At 35.9% G+C, this 24,492-nt stretch overlaps 2 protein-coding genes across 5 annotated transcripts in view; both read right to left on the reverse strand.

The window, feature by feature from the left end:
* The window catches only part of LOC124159171 (hepatocyte growth factor-regulated tyrosine kinase substrate), a 52,349-nt gene extending 50,707 nt beyond the window's left edge, over window positions 1-1,642 (reverse strand). Inside the window, exons 1-4 of one of the 2 annotated variants that reach the window (XM_046534795.1) lie at window positions 1,404-1,642; window positions 1,079-1,163; window positions 879-954; window positions 602-790 (exon numbers count right to left, since the gene is read on the reverse strand). In XM_046534795.1, the coding sequence (XP_046390751.1) occupies window positions 602-790; window positions 879-954; window positions 1,079-1,163; window positions 1,404-1,437 (384 nt within the window). In that variant the 5' untranslated portion in view covers window positions 1,438-1,642. The remainder of the gene's footprint in view (window positions 1-601; window positions 791-878; window positions 955-1,078; window positions 1,164-1,403) is intronic. The other variant, XM_046534804.1, reaches the window with a different exon arrangement.
* A 3,905-nt stretch (window positions 1,643-5,547) lies between these two features.
* LOC124159196 (F-box only protein 28) lies at window positions 5,548-23,631 on the reverse strand. 3 transcript variants are annotated; one of them, XM_046534850.1, is made up of 8 exons: window positions 23,498-23,631; window positions 23,263-23,427; window positions 22,499-22,775; window positions 16,228-16,476; window positions 13,194-13,389; window positions 12,877-13,108; window positions 12,515-12,671; window positions 5,548-8,198 (listed from the first exon to the last, which is right to left on the reverse strand). In XM_046534850.1, the coding sequence occupies exons 3-8, from the start codon at window positions 22,760-22,762 to the stop codon at window positions 7,593-7,595; spliced, it is 1,704 nt and encodes a 567-aa protein (XP_046390806.1). In that variant the 5' UTR covers window positions 22,763-22,775; window positions 23,263-23,427; window positions 23,498-23,631; the 3' UTR covers window positions 5,548-7,592. The 3 variants fall into 3 exon arrangements, with proteins under 3 accessions (XP_046390806.1, XP_046390814.1, XP_046390797.1); XM_046534858.1 differs by having other exon boundaries at window positions 22,499-22,771; window positions 23,263-23,631; XM_046534841.1 differs by having other exon boundaries at window positions 23,263-23,631.
* Window positions 23,632-24,492: the final 861 nt, after the last annotated feature.

Consider the following 24,492-nt stretch of genomic DNA (forward strand, 5'->3'; position numbering starts at 1 on the left):
TGAATGATTTTTGCCAACCAGAACAGAACATGTACAAATGCATGAACTAAATTAGAACAGGTTCTATTTTCTGTACATGCATACACACAAGTTGGGAGGTTAAACAGTGTATTTTCGTGTTAATTCACACATTCAAACATTTAGACATTAAGTCAAGCGGGTTAATGTACCATGTAAACGGATAGAAAAAATTCTGGAATTGCAAAAGTGACAAGATTGTTAAATTCATCTGCAAAAATTACGATGTGAAAACAATTTATGAAGAATAAATAACATAAATGTAACAGCATCAACCTTTCTGCCGAAATCAAACATACAGTAGAATAAAATTACATTTATACGCAACATAATAATGTTTGATTGGATGGGAAAAATGTAACTAGACAGAGCCGGGAAATATGAAGAAGATAACAATTTGGAACAAGGATTTACATTATTTACAAATATCCTTGCATGAAGGTGGATTACAAACGCGTGTCAGATGAAAAAAAGAAAATCCTAATATTTCCATATTAAAGACGTTCAAACTAATTTTTACAAAGACAGAGGGAGTAAATTGCAAACTGTATAATAAGAAATGGGTGATATCAACTTCAGATACCTGCACTGCACGGTATTTAGGACAGTTGCGGAATGCATACGCCCAAGCTTGAATTAGTTCAAGAACTTTATTTTTAAAATTCTCGTTTGAAGAACCCTTAACCAGTTCTTTCAGCTGCTCCATAAACTGCTTGGTAGCAATTTCGTCATGAATCGGAGTCCCACAATTCTTGACGCAAGATTCAAGGACCTGTTAATAGACAAAATTTAGTTACTAAATAAATGTTAATAATATAAGCACAACCTTACACGACGATCTACTAGGAATTTCTTCCTACCTGAAGGCCAAACATAGCAACATGAGGATTGGTGTTAGTCAATTTCTTTTTAATAGCAGTAAGGGCATATTTTGGCCTGCAAGAGAGATACAAATAATACAAATAGACCAAAAAAATGCTTCTAAGTAATTATTTTGGAAAAAAATAGATTCCCTCCACCTTTGGAAAGTTAATCAGAATGACTTCACGAATTAACTTACTGACAGTCATTTTGGCGAATAAGATCACATAGCTCAATAATTGCCGTCCAATCTGGCTCCAAGCGCAAATTGCTGGTAGCTTTATCTAAAACGATCAATATGACAAATGCAAATGAATGACAACAATAAATAAAAACATGATATACAATACGCCCCTGCTCTCCAAAGTAATAAATAAGATGATTCATACTACCATGACATACAAATTGAAACATCAGGGGATTTATTTTAAACGACTTGACGAGAAAAGAATTACTACACAAATATCAATAAGAGAGATTTTCGACATTTAGCGCATATATGCACAATAAATCACGAACATTACCTAATAACTTGTCAAAATTTGAAGATCGGAACATGGTTTTGACAAGGTATTTCAATAATTCAGAATCCCTCGAAGGTCTTTAAAAATCAGTCATAGCATCTCACTTCACTGAACACGAAGACTATATTGTTGCTGTAGGTAAAAAGGTAACTAATTGCACCAACGGATAAAATGTAATAGAGGAAAGATTCATTTATCCTACACGACCACTGAGAATTACCTCATTTCTCTGACTACCGTGGTACTTAACTTAATTTTGAATTTAGTAACTTTTATAGTAAAACTGTAGCAAAAATAATAATTAAAAATTAAATTGTGTTTTTAATGTGCTTTTATGGTGGTATATAAAAAAGAACGTGAAAATTTAAAGTTTATTTGACTATTGGTAGATTCGAATAAGCGGGCTTTTTGATTTTCATTTGAGGGGATTCAGGATGTACATATCAAATTAATTGCATTTCACGGAGATCTTTGGTGCGCTTGTAACCGAAATATAGTTTTATCTTATTATTTATGTTCTTTATTTATTCTGAAGTACCTCAAGTATTAATTTTGGGTGTAGATATATTTGGTAATATAACGTTGGGTGCATTCAGGGGTGGTGAGGGCTCAAACTTACACCACGTAGCGGCTACGGAATTTCCCTCTGAATGTGATTGCTTGGTATCAGCTCAGTTTGGGCGATCAGTCATTTTTCAGAGTGGTCTTTTCAGGTGCTACTTGCCAGAGCACTTACAACTGATTGGAGGAAGCTTAAACATTAGTTCCATATGTGCAGACCATTGGTGTGTTGCTCGATATTAAATAAGCTCCATTCGTAGTGTTCTTTCAACATTTCGATTCAAGGAGACTGAGAATATGCTATGTTATAGCCCTATGCTCTCATGTTGAGTAAGAGCTCTGAACGCTCACTCCCCAACTCATGAATGCACATTTTTAGTGCATCAAGAGTTGCAGGTAAGGGGAGGGCAATAAGCAAGGTGATTTTTGTATCCTCCCTCTCCCCTTAGTGAGATCATGAGGTTTGGCTCGACCCCTCCTTCTAATCTCACGTAAGATTGTTCAAAATTCACATTTTCAGTGTAAATACATTAATCTATGCTTTATTGCGTTGGATTTATAAAAAAAAGATTTGAATATTTTATTTAAGATTACATTAGCTCATAGTCTAGAATTACATTTGACACTGTTTCTTGTGAAAAAAATAACTTGATACTTCCCAGGATCCCTCCTACCATCTCCCCAACCTGAGATTGGGTGAGAATTGCCTTGACCCTCTCCCTTCCCCCTAAATGTCTCATGTAATTATAATTGACACCCCTAAAGGCCTGTTTACACGGTACATTAACACGTACGGGTTAATGTCTAAATGTATGAACGCGAGAATGAACGCCAAAATGCACCGTGTAACCACCCAACTTGTGCGAATACATGCACAGAAAATAGAACCTGTTCTAATTTGGTTCATGCATTCGTACATGTTCCGTTCCACAAAAATCATTCACGCAAACGTACATTAACTCGTACGTGTTAATGTATCGTGTAAACAGGCCTTACCCAGTGAGAAATGGGTGGTGGAATCCACGTTGAGTGGTGGATATTTGGTGGTGGTGGATATTGAGTGGTTGGACCCACGTGGAATCCACGTTGATTTCAAGTGGATTTGTGGTGATTATCATAAAATGTTAAACAGAATTTCTAATTTGTGGAACTTAACTCTCTGGTGACATTGCGTCATTTATCATCCTGAAACCACGCTAGTTATGTGAAAATGTATCGCACATTCTATTTTTATATAATTCGTGGAAAGGCAGCCATGAGAGCATATGAAAAATCGTAGACACATATATAGAAGGTTTAGATATAGAGTGGTTGAGGTTTTAATGGTTTTAGGACAGCACCAACTGCTGTTTTAATTTTTCCACCAAATTTCCACGTGGGTTCCACGTTGATTCCACGACCAAAAACACGTGGTATCCACGTTAATTCTCCACGTGGGTTCCACCACCCATTTCTCACTGGGTAAGAGCTTGGGAGCAGACTGCTACATAGCATATTGTGAGCCTCTCTGAATAAGCACCACAGTGAGATTAATAAATCATTTATGAACATTGACCCATAGCATGCTTTGGACTACTATTTGATTTCCCATCATGAAAAAGGTATGAGAGCTCAATGAAGTAAGTAGTGGTTGGCAAGTGTACAAGCAAATATGACAGAGCTTACACTGTGGTTTTGGTGTGATTGCATTCAGGAGGATATTAGGTATACTGCAGCTGCTATCAGAGTGCTCACCACCTGAATACACCAGTAAACATGTTAATCAGCTGATCTATCTACTTTTTATATACTTACCAACATTTCATCCAGAATTCCTATGAATCAGCTCCTCTTCACAGAAAAATTCCTTGAGATGCATAACAACCTAGTTGTCACTGTCATTATTTTACAAGCAACTTTTATTTAATTAGTATGCTCTTCACATACATACTTTTTGATAAAATTAAAAACTAAAAATATACATGATGTCGCTCTTTATCTGAAGTATTGAGAAAACCACATCATTCTGGAGATCCATTTGGAGTTTCAAAAAAAAAAAAAAATAGAGGAAGAGATACATTGAAAAGCAAACAAGATCAAAGAAAAATTCTGAAAATCAATCAGCCCATCTAAACTTGCCGATCCTTGCTTTGCATCCAAGGTCCCATTTTAAGGAAAAAAAAACACCATTCAGCACATAGATATTAGTTAAGGCACTATGCCAGCTTTCAACACAACATGAGGAATGATTTCACAATGGGTTCTATGTCAGCTTGCAACCCTCGTGAGTCGGTTAGTCATGGCTGGAGCCTGAAAGTTTTAGGGGGTGTACATCTGTAAGTACAATTTGCGGGCCTGAAGTCGTTGACCCCCACTAGCTCAGTCTAACAGACATTTGGCTTTGAGTCTCAAACACACCCACAGGCATTCTGCTGGATTACTTTATAGTTTTTACTTCTATAGCAACAGGAATGAATCATATAATACTAGTCCCTGGTCATGAACAGGTGGCTATTTTAAACGGCTTCATGCCAATGAAATTTCAACAGAAATATCCTTAGTATGCAGAGCTTCATCAAAAAGACAGTACAATCACTTTTACAGGGAAATCTCTCTTTTGGTTACATTCCACATAGAAACTTTACTTGTTTGAACGTTAAGAGCAGCAAGTTTTTTCTTTCCAATTAAGAGGTTCTACAAAGTTAACCTACAAGAACTGAATTGGTTTCTCTGGTATACCTAACTCCACCCATCCATCGCATAAACCAACCTTCTAAAATCATGTGGTCTGTAAATTAATTGAGGTCATAGTGGCTTTTTTTAAACAAACCATTTGTTGCAAACATTAACTGAAAGACTGAATATAAGTTAACAATTGAAAATTTTGTCATTTATATTTTTTTATGGATTTGTCACAGGTATTATGAATTCAATATGTAAGTCCACATAGCAGAAAAATCTACTAAAAAAATTAGATGTGAGCTCATAGGTATAAGTGTTAGACATTCATTTTAAATTTGCCATAGCCCAGCAAATATGTAGTAGGAATTCTAATTGAATTTCAGGAAGACAAAAATGAATTCTTTCCATTATTATTTCGCTTACAAGAAACCAATGAATTAGAAAACCATTTGAAGTTTATATGACACAAGAATATGAAGACCAAATCTGTTTATCTTGCAATTTATTTTTTGAAATTTATGGCACCAGGGTAATGTCTCCATCTGCCAACCTAAAGATAGCAGCTTTGAACCCAGCCTTGGCAAATTTACCATCATCCGGGGCATGGATGTACGTGGCTATCAAACAAGTAAATTGTAAGAAAGGACTATCTAGTCCTAAATTCACTTGTAATAAAGACAAAATTACCACCGTATTTATCTGAATATAGTCCCCTCTTTTTTTCCCAAAATGTGCATGGTAAAAGTAAAGGGGAGAACTACATTCAAACAACTTTTTAAATTTTTCCCGAAACTGAAGCCTCAAAATTAGGGGGGGGGGACTATATTCGGAGAAATACAGTATTATTACGCAAAGAAATAAAATGATAAGTTTTAATATATAAAACTGCTAGATAAAACTAAAAATAACAATTCAATTAAACTACTTCCCAATGCACATTTTAATTTAAGAGGTATTAATGTTAACATTGTAACAATATGAACATCAATATCTAATACAAGTATACAATAATCCATTTCTCAAAAGGTGAAAGTAGATCATGTGTTCGCACACACAGGAAGTAATCCCTTACATTACAATTCAGATTTAGTGATTACTTCAAAATCTTACAAAACAAAAGGTTAACAACATATTCTAACATTCACGGTTCAACTACAGGAAGGCATTAATTATCATTACATACACTATACAGTTACATTGTGAATCAGATTGAAAAACAAAAAGAGAACAAGAATGAATTTTCCAGTATTCAATAAAAGAATTGTGAAATACGAAGGCACAGCCAACATGAAATAATACTCTTGATCAGATCAGATTTTTTGAAGTAGAAGAAAAACATTTTGGTTTTTAATGCATGAGTAGATTATCACAGTCTCACAGTCTAGAAGGCAGAGGCAGTGCAAATTTTCTGCCTTTGTGGTCAGGATTAAGGATATCAATTCAAGGTGTTTCTCCAAAGTGCATCACTTAATCATTGTGACATGAGAAAAGGCCCCTTTATGATAGATTTGCAGAAGTTATAATGCGCTTTCGATTAATCAATAATATCACCATCAAATTTGCTGCAAATAATGCTCTTGCGGCCTTTTTCTTCTTAAAAATAGGTACTCCGAATAAAAAGGTGTCATTATAATGCAAATCCTAAATTTAACATGCGGATTTTAAACTGTGACATTTGCAAGTCCCAAGGCTTATCACTAACATCAAACTTAGGCAGTGGAATCAGTCTAATGCTGGAAACAGCTTACCTTGAAAATTAAAGTCACAAGAGTAAAAATGATACAGCACTTGAGGTTTTTTTTACAATAAACAAATGCCCAAAACATAATCACTAACAGAATAAAGAAAGCCACCCAATAATTACGAATGAATAAATCAAAGTACTTGAAATGCAAAGGAATAATTGTCAAGCATTTTAAAATTAGGACTACATTGCTTACAGAGTTGACAACACATACATTTGGCAGATGATAAATCTCAAGCATTACTGAACGTCTCACACCATATACTTCACAGATGCAAACATTTTCAACTAAATAGAACTCCAGAGGCTATGAAAAATGTAGAATATTAATTTTACTGATAGTCACTTTTCATACATAAATAATAATGCATTCCTCTATTCACTGAAGCCCTTCTTATTAACCTCTTCAATTAACTACGCAATAGATTAGAGATGATGACATGGCAATAAATAGAAGAAATTTAAACCAAACAAGGAAGATAATTATAAATTGAAAATGATTTTTCTTGTTTTTTTTCCTGAGGTGGATGACAGCACAAAAACGAAACACATATTTTGATTTCTTTCTGCACACAACACATTTACTATTACAAACCCTTACAAGAATGATGAGAAGACAATAGCACATGCAAAGAATTTTCTCTCAAGAGAAAAGTGTAGTTTCCTTAATGTATTTGTGGTGCTGGTATAGTTCATGAAATTCACTTTCTTGAAAAAATTCAAATTATATTAAAACTGAAAATAAACTTCGTTATCTGTCATATATAAGGCATATATTCATATTTTTACAGTTCAATAATATTGCATTGCATGCAAGTCAGTCTATACAACATACGTAAAAAATCTACTCTCAAATCAAATTACATTAATCTGCAAGAATAGCAAGGAGTTTAGACTGAGAGAATATAAAAAAATGGTAGATTCAATCCAAATCAACATGGAAGATAAATATATCTATCAAAAGTGTTAAACCACAGTGATGCAGTCACTAACAGGATGTTTACCCACCATTTTACAAACAATTTTCAACCATCAGATTACTTTCGATAATGTATTCTCATAGTATTTCAAATTTTCCTGACTGCACAAATACCACTGTAATGAGCAGATTACAAAAAACAACACAAAAAGCCAACTAAAACACTTGGCAACCCTGCTCAACATAATGAAAATTGCAAGGTTGCATAAGAAAGTATGACCAACCCACATATGTTCCAATTAAATTAAACTTTTGCACGTTTGCGGCCTTTTAGCCTTCGAGGTTTCTTTGCCTCACTGGATTTTCCTCCCGATCCTCCAGAATATGGAGTTTCTTCCTCAGACAATGACTGAGAGTTGGTTATTTTAGACAATTTCCTCTTTAATTCTGCTCCTCCATCTTGGTCAAAAGAGCGCTCACCCCATGAAGTGGGAACACATGATGAATGTCGAGGGGATAGAGCACTAGTGACCTCCCAATCTTCTTCCATTCCTATGCCACGGCTTGTGCCAGCAATAGGCACAAAATCTCCAACAGAGACCGTTTCTAAAGCACTACCTGTTTTCTCATTTCCTTTTACTCCTTTCACCAGAGGAACTCCACCTTCATCTGGTGTTTTCCGAGGTAGAGCTACAACGGCTCCTTCCTCCTCCGGTAACACTCCTTCAGCACCTTCTTCTGGCCCTTCTAGAGTCAACAGCGCAGGATCCCGCAACAAAGGCTGAAGCTCTGACACTCTGTTTGATTCTTCACCAGGAAGAATAGCTTTCCCACATGTACTACACATAGGAGGCACGGCAGGAGATTTAGAACGCCAATATTGAAGCTCTGTTTTACATTTGTTCAATTCCTAAAAATAAGAAAGAGGAACATTCGTTGATTAAGGTGACCACAAAAAGAACCAAGAAACTCTGGAGTAGAGAGATGTCCTTGATCTCACACAAGAAAGAAAAGTAAAAGAATAACTATCATACCAAAGAAAAGAATAAATGAGCACATACATTCTATCTCGAAGAGTGTAAATTAAGATAGGTCAGTAGAATAGGTTTCATATTCATGGTACAGCCAAAAAAATAGAGAATGACCTTACTCTTAATGAATCAGTTGAGCTCATTTCTGTTTTGCACATGGCTACATGAGAAGTACAGTGCAACCTCAGTAAAATGAGACCCAACGGTGCTCAAATAAACTCTCACTATAGGGAATTGTCGTTTTACCGGAGATGGAGCAAATAAGAACCTATAAACCCATTGCCAACACTTATAGAGGAACAGGATTGGTGTGACAACGGAGACATTTCTATCCGATAAACTTAAGCATAGATCCAGACGAAAGGCAATGTTTTTGTTGCATCACTAAATTTCCTTACCTAAATAATAGCCATTCATTTTATAAGCACCGTACACAATAAAAATCATGCAAAGCATTGCTTAGTCAACATTATCCCATTGCACGACCGACGAAGCCATTTTTATTTGTACGTTGTGCATTTATGTGATCAATCTTTTATTTTGATATTTTCTGCTGAAAATTCAAACTATTACTGATAGAACAGTATGCCGGTAATTTAATGCATCAAATGCTTCCATTAGTGTATGTTTATTGTTCCCGTATATTTCGCCGAAGTTATTTGAAATAACATATTGCATTTGTTTCTGCAGACAAAGAAGTTCGAAGGTGATAGAATGATCCTGTCTCGGAAACCTTTTCTATCATCCAATGTAATATCTTCATTATCTACCCTATCCATCCACAAAACATTCTTAATGATGTGATTAAAATTGCCTATGTTTAAAAAAAATTCCATTTTGAGTGCTATTTTGCCCGCTCTTCCATCCTGTGGAGAGCGATTTATTATATGTATTTTATTTAATCTGCCTGCGAAGTCATGTGTATCCACGTCACTGCAATAAAAACGATTTGATTTAAAATTGGTAATTTAAGAAAAGATATTACATACCTTGATATTATTCTAGGTATAATATAACGCAAATATTATGGTGATGTCACTTAAGCAAAACAAGCCGCAAGAAACTGCAACCAATATAACACGCATAGGTAAGATAAGCAACAAAAAAATGAAAAAGCATATGCATCTGATGGACCTTTAGGCCAACAAAACTTACGAGTATGAATTTATTGATTTAACATTCTCGATAATGACTGCAAAACATGAAAAAGACTGCAGACTTTTTTAAATTAAATAAACTAAAGGTGTAGCATCAGCTTTTCGTATATGTCATCACTAACAACGGGTATTCCCTGCATCTAGAAGTATCATTGCAAGAAATACCTGTACTGCAAGGGTTTTGTCAGGGTGTAGGTTGTAAAAGAGTTCAGTTTTGTCTGCGTTATATCACGCGGGGACTACTACCTAAGATATTCCACCAGGATCGGAGTACTTTCTTCCATGCCTTCGGGTTCACACTGCAGGCATCACCAGCAATTATCAAGGGAGATAACGCTTACGTGCTTTAAATTAGAATAACCAACCTTCCGAACACTTGAAGTTCTCGATTCTCAATCTATCACTGAAATACTCCACTTTAGCCTTAAGCATAGCCCCTTTCTCAGTACTTCCCGCAGATTGAAGTGGGCAAAATCACCCGAACAAAGCTCCTTCTAACTCTTCATGTTCTGCATTCCTCGGGTGCCTTTGTTTTTTTAAAACTTTGAAGAAAAAATAGGAAGATATGTAATATCCACTTCTCAAAATAATAGTAGATCCAAGGCAAAGGCAGCATCACGTGGGCAGGCATGCAAAATTACACGCGCTTCTCCACCGGATTTTCTCAAATTATTTTCAGTCCATCTTTGGAAGTTCAAACGAGATAAGCAGATGAATTCGAATTGCTAGCAGGGAGAAACCAAATACCCCGAGAAAATATCCCTTCGTCTTTGACTGTAACAATAGAGATTTATAGCACAACTCATAAATTGTAACTTGATATATGTTTTCGGAAAAAAATACAGCATCAACTTCCGAAAAGCTCTGCTGCTCATATCGAGTCTCGCCGGAATGCTAAGTCTCAGTCATATTTTAACATTTATTTCCTCGCATGAAATGCTTAAATAAAGTCAGAAATGCGTCGCATTTGGACTTATTCTTTTTTAAATTACTCGCACATTACTAATATTTCATTCCAATAAAGGTGTAATATCAATTGCCGAAAGTCATGGTTAGACACCTTTTGGGCTTATAGGTGATTCATGCAGCAGTTGACCTCCAGAAACTGGGAACTTAGAAGCAGGTAGGCTGAAAAAGGTCAGTGGGTGAGAAAAGGGGGGGCGCGAAACACGTTTCTATTGTTCTCGTGTAACTTGATATTTTTTCGAAGCTAAGGTCTTTGTAATACTCGTATGATCACTGCGGGAGCTGGGACCTTTTTTTTATTTCAAAGAAGAGGAAAGCCTAAGAGGAGGGGGGGGGGATAGCGGATCTTGGGAAATGCGCTAATGTAACTATCCCATGATACTCATGCAGCAGTTGACCTCCAGAAATGGGGAACTTCGAGGTAGGTAGCCAGAAAAAGGTCAGTGGGTGAGAAAATGGGGTAGGGCGTGAAACACGTTTTTATTGTTCTCGTGTAAGTTGATATTTTTTTCGAAGCTAAGGTCTTCGTAATACGATCCCTGCACGAGCTGGGACCTTTTGTTTGATTTCGGAGAAGGGGAAAGGGTCAGAGTGGGTGAGGCGAGTGCTGAATGGAGGGGGATAGCGGATCGTGGGAAATGCCCTAATGTTGCTATCCCACGGCACTGAGGTTCTCCTGGTGGGGGAAACCGGGGATTTTAGGATTTTTTCACCCAATCATTTTCGGTTCCCTACGCTGAACTCTTTTCACTGCTCAAATCCGCAAATTTGATGTAGTTCGTCAACTTGCCTATTACGGCGCTGCATGCACTAAACGACTAGAGTTCTTCTTTTCCGAGTGTACCAAAGACAGAGTGAGACAGTGCACGGCGCGAAATTCAAAGTATTCGAGAGCGTACCTTTAGCATAATTATTCGAGACCTCAAATATCGAATACTTTCTAGTATTCGTGTATTCGCAGATACTATTCGCACATCTCTACATGCTAATCTTAGGGTCAATTGATAGTGATCCAGCTATCTCTCGTAATGGTGGGTGTCTCGCAATAGCCCATGCTCGCTTTAACGAGGTTCCTCTGCATATGCAAGATTCAGGGATAGGTATAAATAAAAACTCATGTTTGGCTTTCTCTATGAAGAAAAACTTTCTGCACAGCTGGTGCAAAAAAAATAAAATATAATAAATCACTCTCCACAGGATGGAAGAGCGATGAACAGCTATTGACTTCACAACTGATTAAATAATACTTTGTTCAGATTATGTTCAAAGTGTGTGTGCGAGCAAAGAGAAGACACAGGCGTCGCATCGGCCAACTCGAAAGGTGCCAAATTTGAAATTTTGGGCACCTTTGAATCAAATCAAATGTTTGTATCTCTGAAAGTTAGTAAATCGAATGTTCATGAGAAGATGACTTACTCTAAGTGCAGTTTATGAGCAGTAGTGAAGCTTATTATATGATGTTGCATGTATACTGAAGTATCTCCTACTGAAGAAGGAACCATAATTGACACTCTTGGGCACAGTGTGCAGCAAGAACTTAAATGCAGCTCAATGATTATAACTTAGCACAGTGTTTATTCATCTAAATGCCGTTGCTTAAATGAGGAACTTAATAGTAAAGTTGTTTTTGTAACTGCCGTGACCAGGGATGATGTTCGTAATTACATTTATTTTACTATAGATTGAATTGGCCTTTCTGCTGTGACCAATGATATGCTTCATAATAACGACAACTTCGTAATATGGTTGTTCGTATATGAGTCTCTACTGTAAGATTTTTCACTACCAGACTGAACTATCATCAGACTTTGACATTCAATATGCTGCAACTTCCACTGATGAATGTACTAATTACATGCTGGTCATGATTTGCAATTATAAAGAGTCATGATCATGGCAACAATTGCATTACAATGACAATGGCACATTGCTACCCGAGTCCATTGAAGAAAAAAATTGAATTTAAAGAGTGTCCCAAGTTCAGCCTGATATGGTTTCTTACTTGAGCAGCTTCTTTTTATTGATAATGAAATACGCAGTCCATCTCATATTTTCCCCCCAAGGTAACTTACCTGAAGTAATGTACTAAATTTTCGGGAATTTTCTTCATTCTTTTTGTCATTCTCATCAAGACGTGTAGCATATTCCAATATTTGGTTCTGCTGCTCAGCAATTTTTCCCTTACAAGCTCTGAGGTCTCTTCGCAAAGTAGATAACTGGCTTGTATACCTGGTGTAAAGTAAATTATAAATTATTTTTTTAAATGGCAACTAGTTCTTTTCCTCATTTTTTGGTCAGGAAATATATAAAATACATAATTTATACACAATTTTTTTACTGCACATAAACTTATAAAACTATCTGCCACACATTGCAACTGCAAACATAATGTCTTAAATTCATACGGTAAACTGATAAAAATATGGCTCCATACCTTTTCATTTCTTGGCGTATAAATCGAATACGCTTTCTTAAAACACAATTGTTAGGTGGCAAGGTAGTATCAGAAAAGCGATCATCTTGACTGCTACTAGCTCCAATACCACAAAGTCCGCCAGCTATATTGTTGGTGCCAACTGCTCCATGCAGTAATTCATCCCTGCTTGACGAATTGTTCGGTGACTGAAGGCATAAATACGATGATGAGATCTTATTTGAAGGAGCCGCTGGAATAAATGGAGGGTACAATGAGGGTCTCCCATGAAATCAAATAGCAGAGACAGTGAACTCATTCTCAAGAGATTTTCTTACAGGCAAATGTGCCAGTGAAGTCCAAGAAGTCAGCTCCAAAATAAGGTATTTCAGGCAGTGTTGGTTCAATGTGTTCCTTAAAATACTCCATGGCCATGGTGGACAGATCAAACAGCTCATCAGTTACCTTATAAGGTCTTGCCAATTTTGGAGTGACATTTATGTAATGAAGGATTCGGTACACTTCATCCAAAATCTGAATTTAGGCCAAAAAATAATTCACTGTTATTTGAAAAACGATAACTAAACACCTTACTACAATTCAGTAATTATAAATTAAATGGTAGATCATATGAAAAAACATTATCCAACTAAACTGTATCCAAAAACATTATCAAACTAAATTATAGCACATATGATTACCACCAATAACTCTTTCACCATTTTAGTGTTTGAAATTATTGAGAGATTAAAAGAAGCGGATGCCTTAAACCTTTGAATACTGACACAGAGATTAGCTGTTTATTATAATTATAAACGTACTGCAAATTCTGTCAATCAGACTTATCATACTTAAGTCTAAGAAGATTAAGCAGCATCCTTCACTTCATAAACACTTCCATGAATATACCTTTCCTTTCAAATATGTTCTTTAGTGATGCTATGATTTGTTTCGCTCTCTTTGAGGCATTAATATACATATTCCGTATGTCTATCGGTAATGAATTGTACAACTCGACTTTGCATTTCCATCTTTCATTAGGTATTGTTTCTTTTCTAAATTGGGAGTTTTCTTGCTTATTTTGTCTCCTGGCATTTCTTCCACTCGTTTTTCATCTACAATCGCATTCAATCGAAATTTCCATTATAAAAATTCTTAGCTTACAGCATTGGCAATGCAACCATTTCTTTTTTTTAATCTCTTATTTTTCATTCATGCACGAAAATGTGACAATATTCTTTTCTAATTCACTTGTTTATTGATCAATAACTTACTCACTTATGAATCATTAACAGCAGTGTTTATTTTTTTTAATAAATGCTCTTGATGGCAAATGATGATGATACCAAAATCCTAATTTCTAATTAATTAGATTTCTCCCTTTCACCAGTCTGTAAATTTTCAAATTCAACTTAATTTTAAACTTTATGGTCTTATCCAGCCTAACAGAAGAAACTAAGGCAGAGAACAATGTCAGAGACACACACATGGCTATCAGTCAATGTTGAGCAATGGCCTCAAGGGATAAATAATTAAGATGAATAATTCACCAAAACACAAAAAATCCTACCATGGTGTCTCTCAGCAAGTTTGCTTTGCGGGTCAAAGAGAGACTTGAAATGGTCTTCATTTATTCTTCAGCATTGCTAGCCGTATTATTCTCTCAAAAATTTTACATACAGTAAAACTTGCTTATAATGAATTTCAAGGGGCCATTTTTCTATTTCGTAACAAAGAGGATTTGGCTATGTACATAATGAAGGATTTTGCTATATTCACCACAGGATTTCCAGTTAATATTCCATCAATCGTTTTTATTTAAGCAACAGATCCATAAAAATTAACCATTGTCCCATCCTTTCCATCAAATGGTTGTAAAGAGAAGGATTTTAATATCAACGGTAGATATACATATGTGGTGATAGCCAATTGTGAGAACTGATGATAAGGTAAGGAACAGTTAAGTAGCGAAGATGGCATGAATTTCTTTATGAAAGAGGAAATAATTCCTCAAGGGACCAAAGAATACTTCATATTAGCAGGGATATTGTATCATTAGAAATCGTCACATGCTGGGACATTAACATTAGCGATCATGGGATAGTCCAAGCGACCACAAACTCACCTCACCATAGGTGGGATTTCCTTCCGATCATTATAAGGGAGTTTCACTGTAGTTACAAATGGTGGAAACTCATTGTAAAGCAACTGATCTGGTTTCATAAAAAACTTAGTCGAGGAAATGTATTTTGTAGGGTATTAATGTAGGGCTCACCAATGCCTGAATTTCATGCAACCCAGAAAGCATCCGAGATCAAACTGACTTATTGTATTGCATAATAGAGAACTTGCATCCTCATTACCAGCATTTAACTCTATGGCTTTCTAAATCAAGCAAACATTGCAAAAAAATATCACCCACTGTAGGCTGGTAGCAAAACTTCTGCAAAAGGGTGATAGAGGAGAGAACAGGGTGGTTTCCTATTATTTTTTATTGCCAAAATCAAGAGATTTTTTAAATCCTGGTGTAAGTATTTCACGCACTTAGATTTTTAAATGATGATATCTATTTTTTGTAATTAAATGAAAAGTGAAAAATTTCAAGTGCACGAAAACGGGACAGCTAAGTATGAATGCTGGGAAAAGCCCAAGTGTCGTCTGGCTGCTGCTGTGTGAGGTCACCTGCATGTGAGGTTATGAACGCCGCTACGATGCAGGCTGCTTGCTGCTGAGCATGGCGGTAGCGTAGAGTACCCTGTTAGCAGGTAGTGTTTGGCATAAATAAGGATTATTAATACCTTATCAAACAAAGGAAACTTTCCGACCATAGGCAATTTTAATATGTGATTATTGACAGATGTTTCCCTGAGCTGTGTGCCTCATGCATGCATTGGTAATCTCAGACGATGTAAAACTCCTATCTACTCGTATAGAATCTAGGTCCCTGTGAAGTCACATGGAGTGGCATCGCCAATCTAGCCTTTTTCAAATAAGGTTAAAATTGACCATTAACATTCGTCTAAACTGGGATTTCTAAAACCAAATAATTTGAATATTATAAATACACTAATGGTAGGTAACTAATTGGAACCAATGCTATTCGTATTCTTTGATTAAGGAAACTACCCTATTGTAGGCATATAGACAAATGAAGGGAAGGTACATAAATGTGAATCATCTGTCTGGATGAAAGGCCCCAAGAGGTCCCACTTTGATGTTTCATCTAAAAGATGAATTTGGTACTCCAAAATCCAAGAGACTCTACTCCATCATGAGAATAGAACTGATGACAGATGACAAATTTACATTATGATTGTCTTTTGTATGAAACAATTTTAATCAAAGCAATCAAATTATGATAAAAAATATCACCTCTCCAGCAAAAAAACAGCAATGCTTCCTTTCTATATGCTTCCCAAAGGACATTTGCAATAAGGTAAGACGCATATGCAAAGTTTCAATAATATCAGACTCGCAGGCCAATGGATGATTGCGTCTTGCAGATTCTCTACGTGGCATTTTTGACTTGATACCCTGAAATCGTTGAAGCATTTGGTTCTGCAGACGCTGGAAAGTTGAGTTCAAAATAGAACCACAAATGCGATCAAACTGTCGGCATACCTGAAAAATGATAATAACAATTTTTACAAATAATTCTCAGAAACTCTTTCATTATTAAACACAATCAACTCTATTTTTTAAATAAAAAATCTGTAGTCAAATAGAAATTAAGTCAGAGAAGTACAAGTATTTTAACCAATAAAATACCATCAACTATAAATTATTTGATAGCAATCTCAATCTAATTTCCATAAACCAGAACAAATATATTTCCATTATCATATGGCGGCAGGAGTAACTGCAGTGATTTGAATACTACTTAGATCCTGGGTGAATATACTGATTGCATATGTACTTCACCAAAAATGTTTTAACACACATGCTGATTGATTAAAACAATTCCATTACAATACCCTGACCATAAAAAAGAGTTTGTAATATTTTTAATGTTGATGAGTAAAGACGGCAGGGAGTCAGGTGATAATGGACAACAAAACTACAATGGACGACAATTGTTGTTGACGGCGTGGAAGAGAGAATAGAGTATGGTAGTGATGCCATCACTCCCGATGTTTTCACCAGAAGAACTTAAAAAGTGTTTGAAATTTGTATTAATGAGATTTTGTCAAGTTACGAGGAAATATAAACGTTACAAGTTGCTCACTTGGAATCACTTATATATCATGCCAAATGCATTATTGTATAGGAATTGTAAAGGAGTTGTTTGCATTATTTTATAGGAATGGGCTAGCCATATGGCTAGCCCATTCCTATACAATAATGCAAACAACTGATACACTGAAGATATTAAGGCCAAATATCCAGTCTGAGGTTAACAAGTTGCCCATGATGTGGCCAAAAGATCTGGCTCAAAGATTAACCCTGAAAAGTCTCACAAATAGGAATGTGAATGATAGAAGCTTTTTGCCATCTTCAGACCTGGTGATGTTTAACTGTTATAAAAGTTTATACTTAGTCACCTAAAACATCTATGTGGTGACCACACATTCTTTTTCATAGTGCAGCAAAAGAGTTGAGAAAGGAAAATAATGTAATTTAGAAGTCAGTCCCTGGAAAATTCAAGGTATTTCCATTCTAAAATTTAGATATTTCAACTTGTCACACTCCCATTCCGTGGCACTAAAAATATGAGGTCCTTCCTTAACACAGCACTTGTTTGAACAAAGCATGCTCCACTTCATTTGATTTTTTTCACACTAATTGATCTAGTTTTCCTTTTTTGTTTACAGACGAGTCAATCGACTGGTAATCCATTATTTCTTCTCAAATTACTGTTGGTGTCAAAATGATGTGCTGCTGTACTTTGCAAATTTATACCTTAGCTTCTGTGCATGCTATAAAAATGAATAATATGCTATTTTAAAGACAATTTATTATAAATTCTAATTAATTTTTTGTGTTACAAAAAATTCAAAAATGTAGACATGTTTGAGCAATAAACGACTCCATGCACAATAAAATTAGCTGTTTTTTCAACTTCATGAACTTCGTAACTCACCCTAGGGAAAACCACTACGTCCACACCATTCATCTTGCTCAATAAGTAGCAAACATTAATGTAGATCAACATAATGGATTTTGGATATTTTTAGAACACGCATTTTGTTATTAATTAACGAATATGTTTAAACACTATCTAGTCCTATAGTTTACCACGAAAGAAAAAATAAAACTAATAGAAACAGTTTTTTATTTTTCTATGACCCATAATCTATTAAAATATTACTATGCATTCGTGAATGTTAATAAATTCTATTAATGTCGTGTTACCACTTGAAGCCGCACCGGGCCAGTGCCAGTTCCAGGGTAGCAAGGCTCTTCAACCGGAGAAGGCGTGCTATCCCATTAAGCCTGCTCCTCCGACCGCGGCTCAAAGAAAAACAATGTACTCTACCCATTTCTTAAGTATTTGCATCTACATAACATTGACAATAAAACCATACTTCATCCTTTAATAGAAATCCATCTCTTAATAACAAATTCATGAAACATTATCTCTCTACCTTACAGATAATACATCAAATGTTATCTCTTAGTCTTCAATTTGAACAACATAGTACATACTATGCACTGCAAGAAATATGGCTGCTTTACTACCACAGCGGATATCAGGCCATGACAAGGGGACATAGCAATTAATATATACATGTATGGTAAAACTAATAAACATTTTTTTATCTTGACTTGATCTGATGAGTAATGAAAATAAATGAAGTAAAATTTTTACCTTGAAATAATTTAAACCCCGTATCAATCCTCATTGCTACTACAGCAAGATCTGCTTCTTTTGTCCCCCAAGTCACCAAACGAACAATGGATTCCATGAATTCTTCCACCCTATGGTCCTAAATCTAATAGTAATCTCCAGTATGCTTAGCGCAGCACCAAGTTTCATTGCAATAATACACCATCCAGCCTGACGCTCGTAATATTTTATTGGTTCTTAGGAAATACATTCATTGATCTACCATTTGGGGATTTTCCTGTAGCACGGGCTTATTTTTTAATTTTAATAACCCCAGCCTTTAAGCCACCTCAACATTTTACTGGGACTTACAACAGGGAAATACTCTATATATTACTTCAACCCATTCAATACTTTGATAATTGTCAGAAATTCTTTTTTCTTGTTAAATCCATACACTTGTTGCCTCTCCATAGGTGAACTCATCAATCACAAGGTGTGATCATTAGCCACATTTTTTTGGCAAAGACACCTCACCATCAGCACCTTCTCTTCTTTCTTTCACAAGATTTCGTACCATTTTCTCACTCACACCTACACAAATTCTGTGTTGAACACCACTTTTTTAGAGTCTATAACCGAATCACATGACTTAAAACTTTAAAAAAACTTCTTAATATTGGCAATAATTTCCCTATCGTGGCTTCTCAAGTTCTTTGGTCTCTCTTTTTCACGATTTTCCTCCTTGGATCTTCTCGTTCTTAGATTTTGCAGTTTAAGGACACTTTTCTTCATGGAATGCATATCGCTCGCATTGAATTTTTTGCTGAACTGGAAGAGCCTTGCAGAAACTTATTTTCAACAGCGACAAGGGTTATGGAAGTAAAGAAGGGTAACGGATAGCAATGTAGATAGAAATTCCAAAATTAAAGGTCTCCTTGGAAAACAGCAAAGATAGGTGAAAACATGTGAGCACCCTAGATGGGAGTAAAATAAAGGATAGCAAAATGCTAAGGGAAGCGAGGTGAGTGGCTCAAATGGTTAATGAGTCCGAATCATCAAAACTGTGCCTAGGGGTAAGAAACCAGGTAAGGGTTGAAAACCTGTATAACCTTTCTGAAGTATTTTTAGGGAAGTTGTGCCCTCGTGCTGTCTCCTTGAGGCCGGCCTAAACTTGTTTTTCCTATTGCACTCACCAAGGGAGGGATTGGATGCAGAGCGGGGTGAGAGGAATTAATGGGTTTTAATGGTAGCAAACCATCGAAACCGTGCACATGTGTTCCACAGGAAAATGGGAATAGCATTTTGAGGCTGCTCAAAAGATTAAGAGGGTAGATTTTCAATCATTATTCACATTCACTCTATCTTCTGGTTTGAGCGGAATTAGTGAGGAAAAATTCTTAGACTAATGAAAAGAGGGCTACTTTCTCTGAAAGAAAAATTAAGTAATAAGTTAACCACTTATGACTGATTTATTTGACAGTTTGATTTATTGAACGTCACAAAGTATCCTGAAGCTCCAAGAAAAATGTTTCAGTCACAGTCCACTGGAATGCTCTTCTTGAGTTTCGCCCGCAAAACGTGGCAATGCAGCATTAATTCACTCCGGCGTATTTTAATAATGCCTGTTTATAAGTTATGCTACATATAAATCATGTATTTTCAGATCATAGAAAAATTACAAATAAATAAAAAAGTGTTTCTATCAGTTATTTTTACCTTTGGGGTAAACTGTAGGACTAGATAATGTTTAAACCTTTTCGTTAATTAATAACAAAATGTGTGTTCTAAAAATATGCAAAAGCCATTATATTGATCTATATTAATGTTTGCAACTTACTGTGCAAGATGAATGGCATGGACGTAGCAGTTTTCTCTAGGTTGAGATATTAAGTTCGTGAAACTGACAAAACGGCTAATTTTATGGTGCGCGGAGTCAATTATTGCACTGGCATGTCTACATTTATGAATTTTTCATCATACTAGGAATAGCTCACAATTTATAATAAAATTATCTTAAAAATGACGTATTTTTGGTATTATAAGTAAAACTCTTGATGATAATTACCTGGTGATGGATTATTAATAAATTAACTCTACTTTTATCCAAACTTAAAATTGGAGACAATAATCTATTCACTTTATGCTTGCAAGTGAGCTTGCGGGTGAGTTTGCACATTCTCGGAAGGCTTCCCTAATGGGTAGGGGTAGTACCAAGAGAGAGAGGAGGAGCAAACTTAATGTTGCCAAATATACATACCAAGCATGCCAAATGTAGGCACTGTTGGTGAAAGGCATACTTAAAGACATGCAAGGATGACACATGAGGTTTGCCAACACTGCTCCACGAGCAGTTTCACGATGTTCACTCAACTGAGGTCTGAGAGCAACTGACTGAGATCACATCTGCTGTTTGCTAATAGGGTGGATTCCTATTATTTATTTATTGACTAAATCGAAAGATTATTACTCCTGGGGTACGTACTTCACGCTTTAAGATTATTAAATCACGATATCTATTTTTCCCAATTAAATGAAAGGTGAATATTTACAAGCGCGCGAAAATGCGACAGCTAAGTACAAATACTGGGAAAAGCCCGTGTGACGTCATTCTGGTTCCCGCTGCCGCAAAGTGAGGCCACCTTTGTGCGAGGCTATGAGCACCGCTGCGATGCAGGCTGCTAGCAGGTAGCACTTGGCTTTAATAAGGATTATTAATACCTTATCAAACGAAGGAAACTTTCAGACCATAGGCAATTTTAATAAGTGATTAATAACAGATGTTTCCCCGAGCTCTGTGTCTCATGCATGCAATGGTAATCTCAGACAATGTGAAACTCCTATCTACTCCTATAGAATCTAGGTCCCTGTAATGTCATGTGGAGTGGCATCGCATGGGTGTCAATCTGGCCTTTTTCAAATGAGGTTTAAATTGACCATTAACATTCGTCTAAACTGGGATTTCTAAAGCAAAATAATTTGAATATTATGAATACCCTAAGGGTGAGTAACGAATTGCAATCAATTCCTGTCATTTTCTTTGATGAAGGAAACTACCCTATTGGCAAGGGGAAAGTCACCAATCAAGAAACTTTCTTTCCCCTGGCACCCACTTGCTTTCGCCACAGCAGCTCACCCGCTAAGATAAAATGAACAGAGAATAATTCAATTAACGAGCAAGTTCAAGGACATAATATGTGTACATTCTACAGTTCCACATGTGTTCATAACTTCTGTTATCAACAGGAGATATTGGCTCTTTATAAGACTTCAATTTCTCATCATTAAGCTAAGGATTTAATTGTGAATTAATCCAGTAAAATTCAAATTACAACACATATATACCTGGCACTACAGTTGTTATTTTTTGACACAAGGCGAAACATAATTTTGAATTAACCCACTATATTCCAACCTAATTCCCTAAAAAGATTAAACAATTAGTTTTTTGAGACTGACTTGTAAAAAACATTAATTTATTCAATCATTTTAATGGTAAATAGAATATGTATAGACTCATAAATATTCTATTCATCAGGGCCATTGCCATCCAGCATGCCAAGGGAAATTCGCAAGCTTGTGTTATTACACAAATGGAGCCCCTTATGGCAAGTGACTCGATCAAGGCTGCTTTGACTTATGCTCAGCTATTAACTAATAATAAACATTTGATCAGTATAATCGGTATAACACAGAACAAATTAGAATTTCAGATTACAGAGTAGAAATAGAATACAGACGACAGAAAGTAACTATTAGAGGAAAATACATGGAAAGGGTAAATGAAGTTAATTACAGTAGGTAATATTAGATAGTAACGTTACTGGTAGGTGCCCTCTTTTACACGTTAACAAGACTTCTTTTTACTCTACTTACGAGGCGATACTGTCCAACTTGCTTGAAGGACATATGTCTAAATATTTTCTCAAATATTTCTTCTGGCAGAGAGAGAATGTTCACAGATGAAGACACGCCTACGATTTCCACATTACTATCGGATATGCTACCCTGAGGGGGTACGTTGTGTCGGGTGGACTTGGAGGGTCCCGGCTCCGCAGCAATATCATTAGTATTGCTGTTCGAGACACTTGTGGTGTTGCTCCCACCAGCAATTATGCTTGACAGTCTTGTAGAAACCATCTTCGATAACTACCTTTGCAATGAAAACAGGCATATGTTAATTTCCAGAGTTACTTAAAAATTAACTATGGTAAATACACAGCTATATTCTACAAAACACAATATGGAAAAAAAATAAACGCTTACGTATGCGGAAAAGTAAAAGTGCAAACAAACAAATCAACCGTACTACAAATATAATCCTGAGCAAAATATTACAAAAATTGAAAACCAGTGGATCACAATAATAGTTGAAATTGAATGAACGAAACCAGCACGAAAGGGAGAAATAATCACCTGAAATTTCTCGCAAATACGGATAACTAATTAACTTTTATCCCTCAAATTCATTGTAAAACGGTAGTATACACACTCCTGAATCAACAAGCCGTCTATGATCCAGAGAAACTTAATGAGAAATTAGAATTTGAAAGAATATGAGATTGGATACCACTTACAAAATTAAACCTAAAATGTAAATATTGAACACGTATAGCTCATAAGAATAAATTCATACTTACTTGCACTTCGTAAATACACTACGACATTACACTTTTCAGAAGCAGGATATGAATTCAGATTAGAATTAAGGAGAAATCCCACCGAATAGGAAGTACTTGGAGCGTCTGTGACAGATTTTATTCCAACATTTCATATCGGGTAATGGCCGAAGGACGAACCAGTTCCTATATAAAACGTAAGCCACTGATACTCGACTTTAATAACTACTACACGCCTGATTGCTAGACATCATACCATAAGAATTATAGCCAACTCTCAATATGACGGCAGCTCGCCAGCAGAAACGATTATATCTATAATAATTCTATAAAATGTAAAACTACTTCACAAGCATCACGACGGAATTCCAACCAACTACGATACCAGAGAAACCAATGAACGTAGGTATGTGAAGTTAGTTCTTCCATTCGGCCACAAGATGAGGTAGCGCTATTATCGATTACCGCCACTTTTTAACTCGATGTAACGTGAACCCAAAGAGCGACTATTTATTATAAAATATTTATTAAAAATATTTTGGTGCCATAGATAAAGGGGTGCTTTAAAGATATTTAAGTGCCCCGCGTCGTCGAAAATATGAGCACATAGTTTCAGGGTTGCTAAACAACCTCATCTTTGTGGATTATAAACCAAAGCTCTAAGTTCATTGCCTGAAAACTATTTTTAAATGGTGATACAAAAAAGATTTCATTTATGCAAGGCTAACACATGATATTTTATTCAAAATCAATGCCAATAAATTTCTTCCTTGATGATTGACTCGTGAGGGTAGTACTCGGAAGAAGCTGCCAATACACTTATATCTAAGATTATTGTACCAACCACCAAGTAAGTGATCTCCCATGGAGGTTCATACTAAAGGCCAACAGATCCCAAGATTGATGTCCTCAGTTGCGTATTACAAGTCCATATGATTGATCGACACTCAAGATAGCAGAAAGTTAATTCCATTTCATATCCTTCCTCTCATCAACTGCAAAATTTATATTTCCCAGGATATGCAAAAGTCTCATTTTGTGATAATGGCCAGTAGCAGATTAACTGCTCTCCTAAGGTTAATTCTATGTATAAGTAATAATACCCTTCTCAAGGCTGCAAGAACAAGTTCAATTCCTTGAACAAGAGCTAAGAAAACGTTTCCTTCAGTGTCACATCTGAAAATGAGCCGTCACAAAATATATTCATCCATCAAACAAACTTCCCCTCTCCCCCAAATATTTTTCAGGCTG

Source organism: Ischnura elegans, chromosome 1 (genome assembly GCF_921293095.1).
Source record: "Ischnura elegans chromosome 1, ioIscEleg1.1, whole genome shotgun sequence".
Taxonomy (NCBI): Eukaryota; Metazoa; Arthropoda; class Insecta; order Odonata; family Coenagrionidae; genus Ischnura; species Ischnura elegans.

Excerpts from the sequence above, each read along its gene's own strand:
- LOC124159196 (XM_046534850.1), bottom strand. The coding sequence starts at position 22,762 with ATGGTTTCTACAAGACTGTCAAGCATAATTGCTGGTGGGAGCAACACC. Across the intron at positions 12,672-12,876 it reads ATACGCCAAGAAATGAAAAG|GTATACAAGCCAGTTATCTA; the intron begins GTATGGAGCCAT and ends ACTTTACACCAG. Across the intron at positions 8,199-12,514 it reads AATTTAGTACATTACTTCAG|GAATTGAACAAATGTAAAAC; the intron begins GTAAGTTACCTT and ends TCTTATTTTTAG.